The sequence below is a fragment of the Pipistrellus hanaki genome (assembly GCF_964339955.1).
Source record: "Pipistrellus hanaki genome assembly, chromosome: 2".
Lineage (NCBI taxonomy): Eukaryota > Metazoa > Chordata > Mammalia > Chiroptera > Vespertilionidae > Pipistrellus > Pipistrellus hanaki.
In genome coordinates this window covers 100,009,137-100,031,963 of record NC_140504.1, presented here as the reverse complement: position 1 = coordinate 100,031,963, position 22,827 = coordinate 100,009,137, and the positions used below count along the sequence as shown (strand labels likewise).

The 22,827-nt window shown below is 37.7% G+C and overlaps 1 protein-coding gene across 1 annotated transcript in view; it reads right to left on the bottom strand.

Moving 5' to 3' along the window:
- Positions 1-22,827, bottom strand: part of PLOD2 (procollagen-lysine,2-oxoglutarate 5-dioxygenase 2) — a 213,038-nt gene that overhangs the window by 123,756 nt on the left and 66,455 nt on the right. Inside the window, exons 2-3 of the mRNA XM_084875943.1 lie at positions 19,457-19,548; positions 6,379-6,515 (exon numbers count right to left, since the gene is read on the bottom strand). Coding sequence (XP_084732069.1) covers positions 6,379-6,515; positions 19,457-19,548 — 229 coding nt within the window. The remainder of the gene's footprint in view (positions 1-6,378; positions 6,516-19,456; positions 19,549-22,827) is intronic.

Below are 22,827 nucleotides of genomic sequence, written 5' to 3'. Positions count from 1 at the left end.
ATCAGTTGGTGAGGCCAAAAATAGGTAAACAAAGATACCCCCAAAGGAAAGAAAAGGAGAAATTTCCAAAAAAGAAGCTAAGTGAAACAGACGCAGGCAATATGTCAGAAAAAAGAATTCAGAATAAAGGTCATAAAGTTCATAAATTGGATGGGGGAGGTGGGAATTAACACCTTATGCAAGAGTTAAGAGGAAATTGATGAAAAAATCAACAACTTATGTAAGAATCAAGAAGAAATAAAGAGTGATATAGCTGCAATAAAAAACACCATGGAAAGTTTCACCAGTAGACAAGAAGTGGAGGGCCAAATTAGCAAACTAGAAGACAGGGAAGCAAAACACAGTCAAACTGAATTGCAATTGGAAAAAAAATTAAAAGACAGGAGGAGTGCCAAGGGAGCTTTGGGACAACATAAAACTAAGCAACAGCTGAAACTGGTTTGGCTCAGTGTATAGAGTGTTGATCTGTGTACTGAAAGGTCCCAGATTCAATCCCAGGTTTGATTGGTTGTGGGCACATCCCCGGTAGGGGGTGTGCAGGAGGCAGCTGATCAAGGTTTCTCTCTCATCAATGTTTCTAGCTCTCTATCCCTCTCTCTTCCTCTCTCTAAAAAATCAATAAAATATATTTAAAAAATAATAAATAAATAAAATATAAAGACTCACATAATTTTTAAAACAAAGACAAAAAACAAACAAAAAACAAACAAAAACAAAACAAAACTAAGCAACATACAAATAATAGGGGTGCCAGAACAACAGGAAGAAGAACAAGGTTTAGAAGAACTATTTGAAGAAATAATGTCAGAAAACTTCCCTAATGTGGCAATGAAAAAAGTCACACAAGCTCAGAGATTCCGAAACAGGATGAACCCGAAAAGACCCACATCAAGACACATCATAATTATGATGGCAAATATTCAGGACAAAGAGACAATCTTAAAAGCTACAAGAGAGAGACAAAGAGTTATGTACAAGGGAACTCCCATGAGATTATCAAATGATTTCTCAACAGAAACACACCAGGCCAGAAAAGAATGGAAGGAAGTCTACAAAGTGATGCAAACCAAGGGACTAAATCCAAGAATTCTCTATCCAGCAAGGTTATCATTCAAAATTGAAGAGAAAATAAGGAGCTTCACACACACACACACACACACACACACACACAAATAAATAAATAAATAAATAAATAAATAAATAAATAAATAAAAATGCTAAGGGAGTTTATCACTATTAACCCAGCAATGCAAGAAATGCTAAAGGAACTGGTGTAAAATAAATAAATAAATAAATAAAACAAGGAACACAGACACAAAAAATAAAAAATGCTACAACAAGTACATTTCAATAATAACTTTAAATGTAAATGGACTAAATGCTCCAATCAAAAGATAGACAGTGAGTGGCTGAATGGGTAAAAAAAACATGACCCATATATATACTGTCTACAAGAGACATATCTCAGAGAAAGGGATTCATACAGATTAAAAGTGAAGGGATGGAAAAATATATTTCACGCAAATAAAAAAAAATTTAAAAAGCTGGGATAGCAGTACTTATATCTCACAAAATAGAGCTCAAAGTAAAGGCCATAATAAGAAATAAGGAAGATCACTTCATAATAATAAAGGGATTGATACAACAAGAGGATATAACCCTGATAAACATATATGCACCCAATGCAGAAGCACCCAAATACATTAAAATAAATAAATAAATAAATAAATAAATAAATAAATAAATAAATAAAAACAACTCCTGGAAGATATCAAGAGAGAGATAGACAACAATACAATCATAGTAGGGGACTTTAATACACCACTGACATCATTGGATAAATCATCTAGACAAAAAAATCACCAAAGAAACAGCAATTTTAAAATTCTTGCTAGAACAAATGGACCTAATTGACATCTTCAGAGCATTTCACCACAAAGCCACGGAATATACATTCATCTCAAGTGCACATGGGACATTTTCAAAAATAGACCACATATTGGGTCACAAGCAAAGTCTCCCCAATTTCAAAAAGATTGAAATCATATCAAGCATTTTTTTCAGACTACAATGGCATAATATAAGAAATAAACTACAATAAAAACATTCCAAAAAACTTAAACAGTTGGAAGCTGAATAGCATGCTATCAAACAATGACTGGCTTATCAATGAGACCAAAGAAGAAATTTAAAACATCCTAAAGACTAATGACAATAAAAACACAACAATGCAAAATACTATGGGACACAATGAAAGCAGTCCTGAGAAGGAAGTTTATAGCTCTACAGGCCTACCTAAAATAAATAAATAAATTAATTAATTAAATATTGCAATAAATCATCTAACTCAACAACTTAAAGAATTAGAAAGAGGGCAACAAGAAAAGCCCACAGTGAGCAGAAGGAAGGAAATAATAAATATCAGAACAGAGATAAATGACATAGAGACAAATATATATATATATATATATATATATATATATATATATATATATATATATGATGAATGAAAACAAGAGTTGGTTCTTTGAAATGATAAACAAGATTGAAGAATCTCTAGTCAGGCTCACCAAGAAGCAAAAATAGAGGACCCAAATAAACAAAATCAGAAATGAAAGAGGCAAAATTCCCATAGAAATAAAAAGGTTGTTAAAAAATACTATGAAAAACTCTATTCTAATAAAATAGACAACCTGGAGGAAATGGACACATTTCTAGAAAAATACAACCTTCCAAAATTCAATCAGGAGGATTCTAAAAATCTCAATCTGCTGATAACTATGGGAGCACTTGAAGCAGTCATCAAAAAGCTTCCAGCAAACAAAAGCCCAGGGCGAGACAGCTTCAGAGGGGACTTTTACCTAATATTCAATGAAGAATTAAAACCTATACTTCTCAGACTATTCAAGAAAATTCAATAGGAAGGAACAATTCCAAGCTCCTTATATGAAGCTAGCATCACCCTAATTCCAAAATCAGATAAAGACAACATGAGGAAAGAGAATCATAGGCCAATATCCCTCTTGAAAATAGATGCAAAATCCTCAACAAAATTCCAGCAAATCGGATTCAGCAGTATATCAGAAAGATCACACTCCATGAACAAGTAGGATTTATCCTGGGGATGCAAGATGGTACAATATTTGCAAAACAATAATCATGATACATCACATAGTCAAATTGAGAGATAAAAATCACATAGTCATATGAATCAATGCAGAAAAAGCATTTGAAAATATCCAACACCCTTTTTTGACAAAAACTCTCAGTAAAAGGGGAATAGAGGGATCATACCTCAACATAATAAAAGCCTTATATGACAAACCTATAGCCAACCTCATTGTCAATGGGCAAAAGCTAAAATCATTTCCCCTAAAAACAGAAACAAGACAGGGATGCCTATTTTCAACACTCCTGTTCAATATAGTACTGGAAGAGCTAGCTATAGTGATCAGACAACAAGAAATCAAAGGCATCCAAATTGGAAAAGAAGTAAAACTGTCTTTATTCACAGATGACGTGATATTGTACATGGAAAAACCCCAAAGACTTCATCGAAAGTTTTTTAGACTTAATAAATGAATTTGGCAATGCAGCAGCATACAAAATTAACACCCAGAAACCTATGGCTTTTTTACATATCAATAAAGAACTCACAGAAAGAGAAATGAAAAAAACAATCCCATTTATAACTGCAACAAAAAACTAAGATACCTAGGAATAAATTAACTAAGGAGTTAAAAGACTTGTACCTGGAAAACTATAGGACATTGAAAAACGAGATAGAGGAAGACATAAACAAATGGAAGAACCTACCATGTTCATAGACAGGTAGAATCAACATACTGGTAATTAAAATGCCCATACTACCCAAAGGAATTTATAGATTCAGTGCAGTCCCCATCAAAATACCAACAGAATATTTCACAGACCTAGAACAAAGTCCTCCAAAATTCATCTGGAATACAAAAAAAGACACCAAATAGTCACAGTGATCCTCAGGAAGAACAAAGATGGAGGGATAAAAATACCAGATTTCAAGCTTTATTACAAAGCCACAGTTCCCAAAACTGCCTGGTATTTACTTAAGAATAGACATATAGACCAATGGAACAGAACAGCAAACCCAGAAACAGACCCAAGCCATTATACTCAATTAATATTTGACAAAGGAGGCAAGAGCATACAATGAAGTCAAGACAGTTTCTTCAAAAAATGGTGCTGTGATATTGGGTAAGATTCATGCAAAAAAATGAAATTAGATCACCAACTTACACCATACACATAAACTCAAACTTGCTATTGGGCTTAAATGTAAGGCAAGAAAACATAAAATGTTAGAAGAACCCATTGGCAGCAAAATGACATATCTCATAGCAATATCTTTAACAGTACAGCTCCTAGGGAAATGGAAACTCAGGAGCAAATAAACAAATGGGATATCAAAATAAAAAGCTTCTGTAGAGCAAAAGAAACCATCAACAAAAGAACAAGAAAGCCCACTGCAAGGGAGAACATATTTTCCAATGCTATTTCAGATAAAGGTTTAATCTCCAAAATTTACAGAGAACTCTTACAACTTAACAAAAGGAAGATAATCCAATAAAAAAATGGGCCAAAACTGGTTTGGCTCAGTGGTAGAGTGTCGGTCTGCGGACTGTAAGGTCCCAGGTTCAATTCCGGTCAAGGGCCTGCAGGGGAGGGCAGTTGGGGGGGGGGGCAGGTCTGCAGGGGAGGGCAGTTAGAGGCAATCAGGTTAGCAGGGGAGTGGGTAAGGTGTGATTAGGCGGCAGGCAGAATTGATTAGTGTCAATCAGGCAGGCAGGTGATCGGTTGGAAGCCAGGAGTCCTGGATTGTGAAAGGGATGTCCAACTGCCCGTTTAGGACCAATTCCACCAGGATAGTGTCTAAACAGACAAGTCAGACATCCTTTGGGGGGTCCCAGATTGGAGAGGGTGCAGGCTGGGCTAAGGGACACCCTCCTCCACCATGCACGAATTTCGTGCAGCAGGCCTCTAGTATTTAATAATAGAAATATTCCCAATATACAAGTTAACATCAGCTATACTACATCTCATGTTGCAAGAATAGGTAACTACAAGCAGGAATTATTTTTTTGTGTGTACCAGATATTAGGTAAATTTCAGAGATGCAAGTATATAGACCCTTTCAAAACTTTTAAGTGTTGATGGCATTAGGAGTTCACTGCATATATTTTCCTCTCAAAATTATACATATTTGCATAAAAAGCATTAGTCTTACTTTCATCTGCAATAATTTGTGGTTTTAGATGTTCAAATTGTAGTAGAGATATTAAGAAATTTTCCTAAGTTAGAGGAGAAAGTGCATGGGGGTTTCAAATAAGCAATCAATGACGAAAACATAAAAAATTTGAAAAGGTAGAGAAAGTGGAAAAAGGTGGACACTTGTACCTCATTACTAGATGACATTATTAAAAACATGTAGGAAGATAAAGAAAAACAGAAGAGACTTAAAATTAAATAGAAGCAAAGTAGAACCACATATAAAAAATATTTACACATTGAAAAGGCTTTACTCTTTCAATAAACACAGGTTTTATTATTTCTCAGTTATAACTTTACATGATCTATTTCCTCCTGGTTGACCAGAATCCCTTGAGTTACTCTCCTCAATAGAAAAGCTCAGAAAATTTATTTTAAGATATAAATTTCACAAAAGTGTTAGCTCATGCCATGTTTTCTCATTGATATTTATGGTAACTCATCAGATTTGATCATATTACATAACTATGTCAGAACATGGTTTTATAATTATGAGTAAAACCTACTTTTTAAAACAATGATTCCTTGTGAATAAAATTATTTAATATGTAATCTATACATATGCGTAGAGGGCCAAATGGGAAGACACCTAGACATTCTTTAAATTGTTGCTGACTGGGCCCAGGATATTGACAGAATCATGTCAGTTGCACTCCCGCCCTGGGAGTGCAGAAATGTTCTTAGTTCCTGGCTTGTGTTTGTCCAGCAGAAAGCAGTGGGTGGGATCTGGGCTCTCCCAGACTCCTTGTTTTCCTGTGAAGCCCCTTGTTGGATTGGAGTATAAATAGATGTGCCGCATGGCTTAGGAGGTCATCAGTCTGTCTCTCCAGCAGAGGAGGTCAGCGGTCCTCCCAGCTCCCAGCTTAAAATCTATCTCTGTGTCTTCTCTCTTTATTTCTATTATTTCTCAATCCCTGGGCACCTCCACTTAGAACCGGTTTGTTCATCTCTCTTTCTGTGCGGGACGCAGAAAAGGGAGATCCCAGCCACATTAGGCCCCCGCACATATGAATTTCAACTCTTTTTAAAAAATAATTTAATGTAGAGTTAAAAATCATAGGTTATTTTTCTTACCATTCAGTAAACAAGACAATCAGATCCTCCTGACTGGCATAATGTTCCATAACTTCTTTCATTAATCTTACTTTTTGGCCTCCTCCAATGCTATTAATTCCATCACCACCTCTCCATTCTTCTCCTTGACCAAGGACCTATAAATAAAATCAACATTTCATCCCTGAGCAAAATTTCCAATGATAATACCATAAAAACTGTAAGTCATCAGTAATTTGCATAGTATTACACAGTAACCACTTTTTAAACATTTCACTAAATCATGAAACTAGAAAGCAAACAACATATCTAAGTCAGATAATAATTCTTTAATGTTTTCCACCCCATAAAAATACCATTCCCAATTTTATCATTCCAAAGTAGACTCTAATCTGGGAGAGGGGTGGGAGGTGGGGTGTCACAGAAAGTATTTCTCATATTTTATTTCTATTTGTCCAGATTTAAAAAAAAAAAAAAATGAAGAGTTTCCATAACACTTTTCAATAGGGCAAAAAGTCAGTATGAGAAACACTGAAAGCCCTTGAAGCTCAGTGACTCCTGATGGGGCCATAGACAGTTTTCCTACTGAAGCAGAATGGGTTTATGAGGGAAACACAACGGGTGGGGACATCAATCAAACACTCCCTTCTTTATATAATACATTACCCTCGAAAGCTTAACAGTAATCCATCAATGCAAGAAAATGCCTAAGCATAATTAATCAAAACTAAAATTGGAGCTTCTCTCAATAAGCAGATCCCTCCTGAATTAAAAGTGCAAGGTGACACAATGTGCCTGGCTGTGAGGGACCAAGTAGTATATGTGCTCCTTCCCAAAACATAAACCTTGTATCGTTGTTTCATCTAAAGATTGAAATTCCCAAAATAATGATATACTTGCAGATTTTTAAAATTAAGGTGGAATGAAATAAAAAATAAATACAAAAGGAAAAGGTAAAATAAATTTAGAAAATAGTAGTTTCTATTTTACTTAACATTGAATCAAATATAAATATGGCTGGCAAAGTCCATGGACTCCCAGCCTTACCTCTCTAGTTTATCACTTCATGAAGGTTGGAGGGAAAAGGTTAACCAAGAAAACAAACTGATATGAATCTGGATTAATACTGAGGCTAGTCTAGTAGATATTTTAATTTTGGCCCTAAAATCTGGCCTCCTGCCAGGCCGGTGTGGTTCAGTGGTAGAGCACTGACCAAGAGGTCACTGGCTCAATTCTCAATCAGGACACATGCCTGGGTTGTGAGCTCCATCCCCAGTAAGGGGCAAGCAGGAATCAGACAACCAATCAATGGTGTTTCTCTCTCATCAATGTTTCTATATCTCCCTCTTCCTTCCCATCTCTCTAAAATCAATGAAAACATTAAAAAAAAAAAAAAGTGGACACCTGCCCTGGCTGGTGTGCTTAGTGGTTAATATAATAGCCTGTGGATAGAAGGATTTCAAGTTCAGTTCCCAGTCAAGATTATGTACCTGGGTTGCAGTTTCCATCTCCTGTTGGGGCATATGTGGGAGAAAACATATGTGTCTCTCTCACATCAATGTTTCAATGTCTCTCTCCCTCCCACCCCTATTCTTTCCCTTCCTTCCTCCCTCCCTCTCATTTTCCCTCAGTTCCTCCCTCCTATCCTTCCACTCTCTAAAAATCAATGGAAAATATATCCTCTGATATAGATTACCAACAACAAAACAAAATGTGGCCTCCTCTGGCCTGAAGATTTACTAGTATTATACTTCCATTCCACAGCCCTCTTGGACTTCTCTGATACCACATTAATACCGCGCCTACTATAGTAGGCTCAATCATGCTTGATTTTTCTCCTTTTATTCCACTAAATCAGTGTGTCAAATGAGACCCTGCTTCTGAATCAGATGGGGGCTTATTCAGCAGGTCTTGGGTGGCATCTGAAAATCATTATTTCTATTTCCCAGATCATGCTAATGAACTCTGAGAACCATTGCATTTATAATGGGAAGACAGGAGGATCAAATCTCCAGTCAGTTGAATAGGACTGGGGTTCATGATTTGATGTTATTGCTCCTTACCCTAGGCCTAGGCCCTTAAAAACTGCAGTGTGAGGTGGTATCTCATTGTAGTTTTGATTTGCATTTCCCTAATAGATAGTGAAGTTGAACACCTTTTTATTTGTTAGAGTTTAGGGCAAGTTTTTCTTACCCATAAACAAAGTAGTATCTAACTTGCATAGTTCATTTAATGAATCAAGAGCACACCATATATAAAGTTCCTAACATGGTGCATCACCCATAAAAAACATTCCTTGCTGAACTCTAAAGCTGCCCCTCATTGCATTTCAGCATTATTTTCCCGATTTTTCTGTGACTCCCATATGCCTCCTATCAGTGCTTACTACTATACTAATATTCCTTCTCTATCCTAAAAAACTTACAACATTGTTCTCATTTATCCTGCATTAAACCTCTTGTTAATACTAGATCTCTTTTAAAGCAAAGTTCAGCCTCTTTATCAGCTATTCTATATTAACATCTGTACCTAGATTTCCAGTGACAGCAAAATCTACCTTTAAAAAAAAAAAAATTATTGTTTAAAGTATTATCTAAGATGCCTTTTTCCCCATTGACCTCTCCCTGGACAACCCCTCACCCCAGCACATGCTATCACTCCCTGACTGTGCCCATTGGTTATGTTCATTTGCATACATACAAGTCCTTTAATCTTTTACCCCCCGCAACTTCCCTCATAGGTTGGACAGTCTGTTCAATGCTTCTATGACTCTGGTTCTGTTTTTGTTCGTCAGTTAATGTTGTTCATTATATTCCAAAAACGAGTGAGATCATTTGATATTTATATCTTTCTCTAACTGCCTTATTTCACTTAGTATAGTGTTCTTGAGTTCCGTCTATTCTGTTGCAAATGGTAAAAGCTCCTTCTTTTTTACAGCAGCATAGTATTCCATTGTGTAGTTGTACCACAGTTTTTTAATCCACTCATCTGCTGATGGGCACTTAGGGTATTTCTAAATATTAGCTATTGAAAATTGTGCTTCTATGAACCTAGGGGTCCATAATCCTTTCTGACTGATGTTTCTGTTTTCTTGGGATATATTCCTAGAAGTGGGATTACTGGGTCAAAAGAAAGTTACATTTTCAATTTTCTGAGAAAACGCCGTGGTTTCCACAGTGGCTGCATCAGTCTACATTCTCACCAGCACTGTAAGAGGGTTCCTTTTTCTCCAAATCCTCGCCAGCATTTGCCCTTTGTTGCTTTGTTGATCATAGCCATTCTGACAAGTTCTTATGCTAGTGGGATGGTACCTTACTGTTGTTTTGATTTGCTTCTCTCAAATGATAGTGACTTTAAGAAACCTATATAATAAAAGGCTAATATGCAAATTATCCCCTCAAACAGGAGTTAGACCATGAGTTCAACTGGGAATTTGAGCAGAGGGTAGGGCCAGATGGCCAACCACTCACAGTCCCCAACCCTGGGCAGACCCTGCCCCAGATAGGCTCTCCCCACCACCATCAGGAGCGGAGCTGGTCAACTGCCCGAAGCCCCTTCCTTGGCCAGCCCCACACACAATCGCCTCCTCCAACCCTGATTCTGGGCCAGGCCTGCCCACTAACCACCCTCAGCTCCTCCCCCAGTGGGCCCGCCCCAATCAGTCCCTATTAGAGCAGGTCGGCCAGACCCCACCCATTCACGAATTCCTGCACTGAGCCTCTAGTGTTTTCATGTGTGTCTTGGGTTTCTATATGTCCTCTTTTGAAAAGTGTCTATTTAGGTCCTTTACCCATTATTTGGATTGTTTATCTTCCTTTTGTTAAGTTATATGAGTTCTCTGTAAATTTTGGAGATTAAACACTTACTGGATATAACATTGGGAAGTATGTTCTCCCATGAAGTGTGTTTTCTTGTTGTTTTGTTGATGGTTTCTTTGCTGTGCAGAAGCTTTTCATTTTGATGTAGTCCAATTTGTTTATTTTTTCCTTAGTTTCCCTTGCCCTAGGAGTTATACTGGTAAAGATATAGCTTTGACAAGTGTCTGCTATTTTGCAGCCTATGGCTTCCTCTAAGATTTTAATGGTTTCCCACCTTACATTTAAGTCCTTTATCCATTCTGAGTTTACTTTTGTATATGGCATAAGTTGGTTGTCTATTTTTATTTATTTTTATTTATTCATTAAGGTATTATATATGTGTCTTATAACCCCATTGACCCACACCCCGAACTCATGTCTTCATACCCCTAGTGTCTGTGTCCATTGGTTAAGCTTATATATATGCATACAATTCCTTTGGTTGATCTCTCCCTTTTATGCTCACCCTCCATTACCTTCCCTCTGAGGTTTGAACATCTGACTGATGCTTCTCTGTCTCTGGATCTGCTTTTGTTAATCAGTTTATGTTGTTCATTATATTCCAACAAATGAGTGAGATAATGTGATATTTATTTCTCTGACTGGCTTATTTCACTTAGCATAATGCTCTCCAGGTCCATCCATGCTATTGCAAATGGTAAGAATTCTTTTATTTTTATAGCAGCATAGTATTCCATAGTGTTGCTGTACCACGGTTTTTTAATCTACTCCTCTGCTGATGAGCACTTAGGCTGTTTCCAAATCTTAGCTATGGTAAATTGTGCTATGAACATAGGGGCTCCACCATTTATTGAAGAGACTGTCTTGACTCCATTGTATATTCTTGCCTCCTTTTGTCAAATATTGAGCTTAATGGCTTGGGTCAATTTCTGTGCTCTCTGTTGTTTCATTGGTCTTTTTGTCTGTTCTTATGCCAGTACCAGGCAGTTTTGAGAACAGTGACTTTGTACTGTGGCTTGATATCTGGTATTGTGATCCCTCCAACTTTGTTCTTTTTCAAGATTGCTGCGGCTATTTGGGGTCTTTTTTTTTTTTTTTAATTCCAGATGAATTTTTGGAGAGTTTGTTTTAAATCTTTGAAATAAACCGTTGGCATTTTAATGGGGATTGCATTGAGTCTATAGATTGCTTTGGGTAGTATGAGCATTTTAATGATATTGATTCTACCAGTCCATGAACATGGTATATTCTTCCATTTGTTTATGTCTTTTTTTTTTTTTTTACAGAGTCCTATAATTTTCTGAGATCAGGTCCTTTAACTGCTTAGTTAAATTTATTCCTAAATTAATTGCTTTTTTGCAATGGTAAATGGAATTGATTGTTTAGTTTTTCTTTCTGTGAGCTCATTATTGGTGTATAAAAAAGCCATAGATTTCTGGATGTTAATTTTGTATCCTGCTCCATTAGCAAATTCATTTATTAAGCATAGTAGTTTTTTATGTAGTCTTTAGGGTTTTCTATGTATCGTATCATGTCATCTGTGAATAATAACAGTTTTATATCTTCTCTAATTTGGATACCTTTTATTTCTTCTTCTTGTCTGATTGCTATGGCTAGCACTTCCAATACTATGTCAAAAAGGAGTGGTGAAAGTGGGCATCCCTGTCTTGTTTCTGTTCTTAGAGAAAATGGTTTTAGTTTTTACCCACTGAATATAATGTTGGCTGTAGGTTTGTCATATAAGGCCTTTACTATGTTGAGGCATGATCTATCTATTCCCACTCTGCTGAGAGTTTTTCTCAGAAAAGTGTGTTGTATTTTGTCAAATGCATTCTCTGCATCAATAGATATGATTATGTGATTTTTTATATATATATATTTTATTGATTTTTTACAGAGAGGAAGAGAGAGAGATAGAGAGCTAGAAACGCCGATGAGAGAGAAACATCGATCAACCAGCTGCCTCTTGCACACCCCCTACCGGGGATGTGCCCGCAACCAAGGTACATGCCCTTGACCGGAATCAAACCCGGGACCTTTCAGTCCGCAGACCGATGCTCTACCACTGAGCCAAACCGGTTTCGGCTGATTATGTGATTTTTGTCTCTTAATCTGTTTATATGATGTATCATGTTTATTGGTTTTCAGATATTGTACCATCCTTGTATCCCTGAAATAAATTCCACTTGATCATGATATATGATCTTTCTTATGTAATGCTGATCCGATTTGCTAAAATTTTGTTGAGAATTTTAGTATTTATGTTTATCAGGGATATTGGCCTGTAATTCTCTTTGTTTGTTGTGTCTTTATCTGGTTTTGGAGTTAGGATAATGCTGGCTTCATAGAAAGAGTTTGAAAGTGTGCCTTCATCTTAAATTTTTGGAATAGTCAGAGGATAGTATAAGGTTCTCCCTCCTCCCAACTGGTGGGTGGAGTTATGACATTACTGGCATCTGTCACAGAGACATCTCCAAGACATTGAGCCATCAATCATTGCCTACCAAAGTGTCCTGGAGCCCACCCCTTCCTGTTCTGCCCTGGGTTCAACCCTCTCCTGTTCCTTCCCTTAAAAAGGCCCCAGACCAGCCACGTGCTGCTGATCCTCCATGTCCAGGTGGCAGCCCGGCTGGGTCCATCCCCCCTCCCAACTCCTTCAATTCTGATTTCTCTACCTCCGTAATGAGTCCTGCTCATTACTGGGGAATAAACTTTACTTTAAAACTCCTTGGTGGTCAGTTTCCTGTGCCTCAAACCTTACAGATAGGTTTTAGTTCTTCTTTGAATGTTTGGTAAAGCTCCCCTGTGAAGCCATCCAGTCCAGGACTTTTATTTCCTGGATGTTTTTTTGTTTTGTTTTGTGGGGTTGTTTTTTTTTTTTTTATTTGTTTGTTTTTTATCACTGCTTCAATATTTTCAGTGGTTATTGACCTATTCAGGTTTTTTTTTTTTTTTTTTTTATCCTTCCTGATTGAGTTTGGGAGCTAGTATTTTTCTAAAAATATGTCCATTTAATCAAGGTTGCCCAGTTTATTGGAGTAGAGTTGTTTGTAGTATATATTTACAATCCTTTGTATGTCTGTGGGGTCAGTTGTTACTCCCTGTTTCATTTCTGATTTTGTTTATTTGTGTCCTATCTCCTTGATTCTTGATGAGCCAGTCTAGAGGTTCATCAATCTTGTTTATCCTTTCAAAGAACCAGGTCTTTGTTTCATTGATTTTTTTTTTTTTTTTTTTTTTTGTCTCTATGTTGTTTATTTCCTTCCTCCTTATTTATTCTGGGCTTTCCTTGTTGCTCTCTTTTTAATTCTTTATGTTCCAGGGTTAGACAATTTATTATCATTTTTTTCTTATTTTGTCAGGTAGGCCTCTAGAGCTATGAACTTCCTTCTTGGGGCTGCTTTCACTGTGTCCATAGATATTGGATATTTGTGTATTTGTTGTCATTTGTTTTCAGGATTTTAAATGTCTTTTTTTTTTTTATCTCTTTCGTAACCTTATCAATGTTTAATAGTATGCTATTCAGCCTCCAAGTGTTTGAATATTTTAAATTGTTTTTATCATAGTTGATTTATAATATTATGCCACTGTGGTCTGAGAAGATGCTTGACATGATTTCTATCTTTTTGAATTTGGGGAGATTTCACTTGTGTCCCAATATGTGGTCTATCTTTGATAACGTACCATGTGCAGTTGTTGAGAAATTATATTCTGTAGCACTGGGGTGAAATGTTCTGGAGATGTCAATTAAGTCCATCTGATCTAGTGAGTGATTTAGGATTGTTGTTTCTTTCTGATTTTTTGTGCAGAGGATTTATCCAGTGATGCCAGTGAGTTATTAAAGTTGCCTACTAGGATTTTGTTGTTGTCAACATCCACGTTGATTTATTCAGAAGTTTTTTTTTAAATGTATTTGGGTACCCCTATATTGGATGCATTTGTTTTCTAGAGTTTTATCTTCTTGTTGTGGTGGTCCCTTTGGTATTATGAAGTGGCCTTCCTGTCCCTTGCTATGGCCTTCACTTTGAAGTCCATTTTGTCTGGTATAAGTATTCCTACCCCAGCTTTTTTTTATTTTTTTATTTCCATTTTCTTGACATATATTTTTCCATCCCTTCATTCGCAGTCTGTGTGTTTCTTGTTCTGAGGTGAGTCTATTATAGACAGCATATGTATGGATCATGCTTTTTTATCCATTTAGTCACTTGAGGTCTTTTGATTGGAACATTCAATCCATTTATGTTAAAGTTTATTATTGATAGGTACTTGTTTGTAGCTATTTTTATTTATTTTTATTTTTTCCCCATTTTTTTATTCATTTATTATCTGTGTACATAATTTAACATTGCCCCCCCCCCATACATACCCCCCCTCCCCAGAGTTTTGTGTCCATTGGTTGTACTTATATGCATGCATACAAGTCCTTCGGTTGATCTATTATCTCCCCCAGATCTCCCTACCCTACCTGCTGTAATTTGACAGTCTACTTGTTGTTTTACTGTCTCTATATCTATCTTTTGGTTCACCAGTTTATAATGTTCTTTATTATCCATAAATGAGTGAGGTCATGTGGTGTTTCTCTTTCATTAACTGGCTTATTTCACTCAGCATGATGTTCTCCAATTAAATCCAGGTTGCTGCAAATGGTGAGAATTCCTTCTTTTTTTATGGCAGCATAGCATTCCATTGTGTAGATGTACCATAGTTTTTGGATCCAATTATCTGCTGATGGGCACCTAGGCTGTTTCCAAATTCTATCTATTATAGATTGTGCTGCCATAAAAAAAGAAGGGGTGCATATATCCTTTCTGATTGGTGTTTCTAGTTTCTTGGGATATATTTCTAGGAGTGGGATTACTGGGTCAAATGGGAGTTCCATTTTCAGTTTTTTGAGGAAACTCCACACTGTTCTCCACAGTGGTTGCACCAGTCTCCATTCCCACCAGCAGTGCACGAGGGTTCCTTTTTCTCCCCAACCTCGCCAACACTTGTCGTTTGTTGATTTGTTGATGTTGGCCATTCTGACTGGTGTGAGATGGTACCACATTGTTGTTTTGATTTGCATCTCTCGGATAGTGACTTTGAGCATGTTTGCATGCGCCTTTTGGCCTTCCTTCTGTCTTCTTTTGAAAATATTCTATTTAGGTCCATTGCCCATTTTTTAATTGGATCATTCATTTTCCTTTTATTTAGTTGTATAAGATGTTTGTAGATGTTGGAGATTAAACCTTTATCAGTGGTAACATTTGCAAATATGTTCTCCCACACACTGGGCTTTCTTGTTTTTTTTGTTGACGGTTTCTTTTGCTGTAAAAAAGCTTTTTATTTTGATGTAGTCCAATTTGTTTATTTTCTCTTTAGCTTCCATTGCCCTAGGGGAAGTATCAGTGAAGAAGTTCTTTTGGCATATGTCTGAGATTTTGCTGCCTGTGGATGCTTCAAGTATTTTTATAGTTTCCCATCTGATGTTTAAGTCCTGTATCCATTTTGAGTTTATTTTTGTGTATGGTGTAAGTTGGTGATCTAGTTTCATTCTTTTGCATGTATCAGTCCAATTTTCCCAACACCATTTATTGAAGAGACTGTCTTGACTCTATTGTATATTCGTGCCTCCTTTGTCAAATATTAAATGAGCATAGTGATTTGGGTTGATATCTGGGTTCTCAATTCGATTCCATTGATCTATATGTCTGTTCTTGTGCCAGTACCAGGCTGTTTTGAGAACAGTGGCTTTGTAATACAGCTTGAAGTCTAGTATTGATATCCCTCCTACTTTACTCTTCTTTCTCAGGATTGCTGTGGCTATTCGGGGTCTTTTATTGTTCCAAATGAACTTTTTGAGAGTTTTTTCTAGGTCAGTGAAATATGCCGTTGGTATTTTAATGGGGAGTGCATTGAACCTGTAGATTTCTTTAGGAGGTATGGACATTTTGATGATGTTGATTCTACCAATCCATGAACATGGTATGTTCTTCCATCTGTTTACATCTTCCTCTATCTCTTTTTTCAGTGTCGTGTGATTTTCTACAAATAGGTCCTTTACTTCCTCAGTTAAATTTATTCCTAGGTATCTTAATTTTTTTGGTGGAATGGTAAATGTAATTGCTCTTTTAGTCTCTGTTTCTATAATTTCACTGTTGGTGTATAGAAATGCCATGGATTTCTTGGCATTAATTCTGTATCCTGCTACATTGCCAAATTCATTTATTAAGTCAATTAGTTTTTTAATGGAGTCTTTTGGGTTTTTTATGTACAATATCATGTCATCTGCAAATAAGGATAACTTTACTTCTTCTTTTCCAATTTGGATGCCTTTTATTTCCTCTTCTTGTCTAACTGCAATGGCTAGTACTTCCAGTACTATGTCAAATAGGAGTGGCGAAAGTGGGCATCCCTGTCTTGTTCCTGTTCTTAGAGGGAATGGTTTTATTAATAGTTTTTGCCCATTGAATATGATGTTGGCTGTGGGTTTATCATATATAGCTTTTATTATGTTGAGGTATGATCCTTGTACTCCCACCTTGTTGAAAGTTTTTATCAGGAAAGGGTGTTGGATTTTATCAAATGCTTTTTCTGCAGCAATTGATATGACTGTATGATTTTTATCTTTCAATTTGTTTATGCGATGTATCATGTTTATTGATTTGCGGATATTGTACCATCCTTGCATTCCTGGAATAAATCCTACTTGGTCATGGTATATGATCTTTGTGATGTTCTGCTGGAGCCGATTTGCTAGAATTTTGTTGAAGATTTTGGCATCTACAATATGTTCATGAGGGATATTGGCCTGTAATTCTCTTTCATTGAGTTGTCTTTATCTGGTTTTGGTATTAGGGGGTATTTTTATTTTTTGTTCCCATGTTTCTACTTCTCTTTTTATTTTTTATTTTTACATCAGTCCCTTTAGCATTTCTTGTATTGCTGGCTTGCTAGGGATAAACTCACTTAGACTTATGCTATCTGTGAAGCTCCTTATTTTCACTTCAATTTTGAATGATAGTCTTTCTGTATAGCATCTTCTGGGACTCAGGCCCCTGTCTTGCATCACTTTGTATACTTCCTTTCATTCCTTCCTAGCCTGATGTATTTCTGTTGAGAAATCTTTTAATAATCTAATGGGAGATCTGTGTAGGTAACTCTCAGTCTCTCTTGCAGCCTTTAAGTTTCTCTCTCCTTGTCATTAACATTTGCCATTGTAATTACAATATGGGTTGGTGTGGGTCTTTTTGGATTCATCTTGTTTGGGACTCTCTGTGGTTGTGTGACTTTCTTCTTCCTCAAATCAGGGAAGTCTTCTAACATTATTTCTTCAAGTAGGTTTTCTAACCCTTGTTCTTCTTCTTGTTTCTGAACCCCTATTATACATGTGTTGCTCGGTCATCAACTTTCTCTAGTATACTGTTGAAACCTTCCATTGTGGTTTTTATTATAGCTCTACAACTCTTTATTTCCTCTTTATTCTTACATAAGTTTCTAATCCATTTGGTTTATGAACTGTATGGCTCTTATTCTGAATTATTTTTCTGACAAATTGCATGCCTCTATTTCATTTAGGTTATTTTCTGGTGTTTCCTTCTTTCTGTTTTTTTTTTGTTTGTTTGTTTGTTTGTTTTTGGGGGGGTTGTTATTTTGTCTCCCCATTTTTGCTCTTACCAAAGGATTCAGGTGTTGAGTCACATTGGGCCTGTGACTACAGTGGCCAGTTTGGTGGTAGTTCGCAAGGACACCAGGGTTTGGGTTGATGCATCAGGCTTGGCCACAATTTGTGTAGTCATGGTGCCTGGAGTTGCAGTGTGAGGCACCTAGTAGGGTTTGGCTGCCTACAATTTGGTTGCAATGCACAAGGTTTCTGCCTCAGGTGTGGTAACAGCTAACTTGCTGCTTGATGTACTGGGGTTGCTTAGTAGAGCTTGGCTGCTCACACTCAGTTTCAGTGCCTTGGATTGCTGCATCAAACTTGGCGACAGCTAGTGCAGTTGTTGCATATGGGGTTGCTGCGTAAGGCTTGGGTTTTTGTGCATGAACAGGTCAACCGGGGTGGCTGTGAAAGTTGTGGCTGTTTGCATGTAGTCTCAATGCTCAGGTCATGATGCTCCAGAACTCACAGAAGCCTGCAGTCAAGGAGGCTGGAGGCTCAGAGTACATGGGCCTGTATCCAAGACAGCATAGACCTGGCTGGAATTGCTGTAGGGTACTGGGTGGTGTCTGAGAACACCATGGGTGGAGATGAGACTGGGCTCCTAGTCACAGCAGCTCTCCCCTTAAAGATGGTGTGTTCTCTGTGACAGAGCCAGCTGCCCCAAGAGAGACTGCAGTGGTAGCAGAGGCTGCCAGGCTAGGGGAACCTGGTCCACCATCCCCCAAAAGTCCTATAGAATTTAACTGTCCCTCACTCACACACATACATGCCACATGTCTACGTGCTCCCCTTTACCTTCCTCACTCATTCACATCTTTCCCAAAGTCTACCTTCTTTCTACATTACATACTGTAATTGCTGATTTTTTCCCAAGACAAAGCCCCGTGCCCCCCTTTTAAGGTTTTTGGTTTTGCTTTTTTTTAAATAAATATTTTAATTTGTTTGTTTGGTTGTTTTCCTACCTGGGATTCCTCCCCACTCTCCTCTTACTTGGGAGCAGGGAAAGAAACTGGCTGACAGACCCTCATTTCTAAAAGATAAGTTAAAAAAGCCAACAAAAACAAGAGGCTTTTCACAGCTCAGTTTACTAATTCTACCAAATTCCTCAGGTTTCTTCTCATCATTTATCAATGAGATATTCCTCTGGAGATGTCTTCTAAAGCCTTTTTATATTTTCATAATATTCCCAAACCCCCCTAAAACAAACAAAATACAGAAGAAGCAATTCTCCATAAATGAAAGAAAAAGCATCCCCTTTAATCATGTTTCAAATTCTTTATAATAAGAAAGAAAGACACTAAAGCAGACAAAAAATTACTGTCAAATCTTAGTTATGTTGTGTTTACACATGACATCCCCATCAAAGAAATATAAATATATAAACATATTTTCTGTTATTCTATAAACATGTTTATACAAAGCATTAGTAAATATTAAGAAATTATTGTTTGAGTGGGAGAGTATTAATAAGGCCAAAATGGTATCTTTAAAACAATCAAGTATATATAAATTTTAATAGCAACTTTGTAACCAAATTTCACCTTCCTCCTTTGGATTACACTTCCTGTTGTTACTACTGTTATAAAAATGTACTTTAGACACATATTTTAATGTCTCCATGAATTAAGTTATACCATACCTTCACAGTATAATTGAAGTATTTGGCTGACTGCATGAACCGATGAAATCCATCACTTTCTCTTGTTGCTACGGTTATAACTAATAATTTATCTGCAAAGATAGAAGAAAATATCATAAAATGGTTTACTAAGAAAGAAGTTAAGTGCTCTCACTTTACAATGACTTACACCTATGGGAATGGCATAACAATAAACAAAGAGCTGTTGAAAAAATAGGCATGTCAAGCTGGTTATACTACTGCCAAATGATGAACCACAGCAAAATAATCATTTTAATAGTAAGAAAGTATAATAATGTTTTTGGAAAAGCACACCCTTGACAAGATTTTCTCCACTCCCAAAAAATCATTTCCATAAAATACATAAAAATTTTATCTGTAAAGATAAAATCTCTTAGGTATTATCTAATCAACCAGCTTCACTGTCATCTATAAAAAAGTGAAGTCTGGATCCACATGATATTACTCAAAACACTAGCATGTACAAAAATAAAAGATCCAACCATGAGACTGGTCTTAATATTAAAAAATAAGTTGATAAATTGGGAGCATATACTTAGAAACAGAATCAATTTTTTTTACTATTAATGAAAAAAGTACATAAGTCTGTAAACACAACCTTTACATCACATTTGATACTTCTGCTTTTTCCTAAAGAATAAAAGAAACATCTTTATTGATACAGCTCCTAGGGCAATGAAAATTAAAGAGAAAATAAACAAATGAGACTATCCTATCAAATAAAAGAGTAATATGCAAATTAACCATTAGTCCACTCAAGCCATGTCCACCAAAACACCCACCAGCCAATCAGAGCGAGTATGCAAATTAACCCCAACCAAGATGGCCAGAGCCACAGAGAGCAGTTGAGAGGCTTGGGTTTCCCCAGCAACGGAAGCCACGCTTTCCACACACCCTGGCCAGCCTAGGCCTCCACTCAAGGCTACAAAGTTTCAATGATAGAAGTTACATAAAACCAAACAGAAATGGTGGCAGCCAGAGTGAGCAGGGGACTTGGCTCCACTCCAGGATACGAAGTTTCAATTGTAGAAGGTAAATAAATTCCAGATACTAGGGTCTCCGCTTGAGTCGCCAGGGGCACTGGCAGGGGGGCGGTGGCCAGCCTGAAAACCACCACAGGTACATCACCAGGCTGCCCTATGCCCCAAGGGAACCCCCACTATGATCCAGGACACTCTTCAGGGCAAACCAGCTGCCCCCACCCATGCCCCAGTCCTCTATCCTATCTAATAAAAGAGAAATATTCACATTGACCATTACTCCAACATACAAGATGGCTGCCCCCATGTGGTCAAAGATCCCACTCCCATGTGGACACAAGATGGCCACCACAAGATGGCCAGCAGGGGAGGACAGTTGGGAGGCACCAGGCCTGCAAGGGAGGACAGTTGAGAGGGACCAGGTCTGCCAGTTGGAGGCGATCAGTCCTGTAGGGGAGGGCAGTTAGGGGTGGCCAGGCTGGCAGAGGAGGGAAATTGGGGGTAAACAGGCTGGCAGGGAAGCAGTTAGACATCAATCAGGCTGGCATGGGAGTGGTTAGGGATGATCAGGTTGGCAGGCAGAAGTGGTTAGGGGCAATCAGGAAGGCAGGCAGGTGAGCAGTTGGGAGCCAGCAGTTCTGGGTTGTGAGAGGGATTTCTGACTGCCCATTTAGACCCATCAGGATCGGGTCTAAATGGGCAGTTGAACATCCCTTGAGGGGTCCCAGATTGGAGAGAGTACAGGCTGCGCTGAGGGACACCCCCCCTACCCCATGCACGAATTTTGTGCACAGGCCTCTAGTATCAAAATAAAAAGCTTTTGCACAACAAAAGAAACCATCAGAAAACAACTGCATGGGATAACATATTTGCCAGTGTTATCTCAATAAGGGTTTAATCTCTAACATTTACAGGGACTTCATACAACTTAACAAAAGGAAGATAAACAATCCAATAAAAAAGGGGGGGGGCAATGGATCTAAATAGATACTTTTCGAAAGAGGAGATACAGAAGACCAAGAGCCATATGAAAACATGTTCAAAGGTAAAACGAAGATGAAGGCGTAGGCGAGTAACTAACTTATTACCTCACACAACAATTTCACAACTACAACGAAAAGACAAAATGTCTATCACCCAAAACCACGGGAAAGCTGGCTGAAAGAGAAAGCAGCACAAGCGCTGAAAAGCTGAAAAGCCTAGGTAAGGAGGTACACAAATCAGGCTGGTGGTGGGCGACTGGGCATGCAGCTTTTTTCAACCAGAAGGTAAACAAGCTCCCAATCACTTTGAAATCCAGTTTCTGCGGTCACGGGAGGGGGGAGGGAGGGCAGACACCTACAGGGAGAAGCTGGTCTGTCGGCCATTAGGTCCGAAAGTAAGGGTGAGTTTTTGCAGAGGTGCGTGCAGCAATCATTGTTCACTGTGCTGGAGCGCGGTGACTTGGAAACTCTGAAAGGCAGAGTTAGCTGATGGCAGCCATCGCTGTTTGACACGCCCCAGCCTAGTGATGTCCTGAGGTCTCACCCCATCCAGAGGCCCAGCCCCGCACATTCTACAAACCTGCCCAGGCTCCACCCAGCTGCTTTTGCATAATCAGCAAAAATGCTGAGAAAAGGAAGGAGATCTCAAGCAAAAGAAATGGAGGAGAACAAAAGACTGGATATAGAGTTCAAAACCACGGTTATAAGGTTTTTCAAGAATTTCCTAGAAAAGGCCAATAAATTAAACAAGACCTTTGAGGATATGAAAGAAAATTAAACCAACTAGAAATTAAACATACACTGACTGAAATAAAAATATTATACAGAGACCCAACAGCAGACTAGAAGAACACAAGAATCAAGTCAAAGATTTCGAATATGAAGAGGCAAAGGACACTGCTCTGGAGAAGCAAGAAGAGAAGGGAATCAAAAAGTTGAAGATAGTGTAAGAAGCCTCTGGGACAACTTCAAGTGTACCAACATCTAAACTATGGGGGTGCCAGAAGAAGAGAGAGAGCAAAATATTGAAAATCTATTTGAAGAAATAATGACAGAAAACTTACCCCACCTGGTGAAAAAAATAGACTTACAAGTCCAGGATGCATACAAAGCACAAAACAAAAGGAATCCAAAGAGGACCATACCAGGACACATCATAATTAAAATGCCAAGAGCAAAAGACAAAGAGAAAATCTTACAAGCAGCAAGAGAAAAACAGTTACCTACAAGGGAGCACCCATATTATTATCAGCTGATTTCTCAACAGAAACTATTCAGGCCAGATGGGAGTAGCAAGAAATATTCAAAGTGATGAACAGCAAGAACCTACAACCAAGATTACTCTACCCAGCAAAGTTATCATTCAGAATTGAAGGGCAGATAAAAA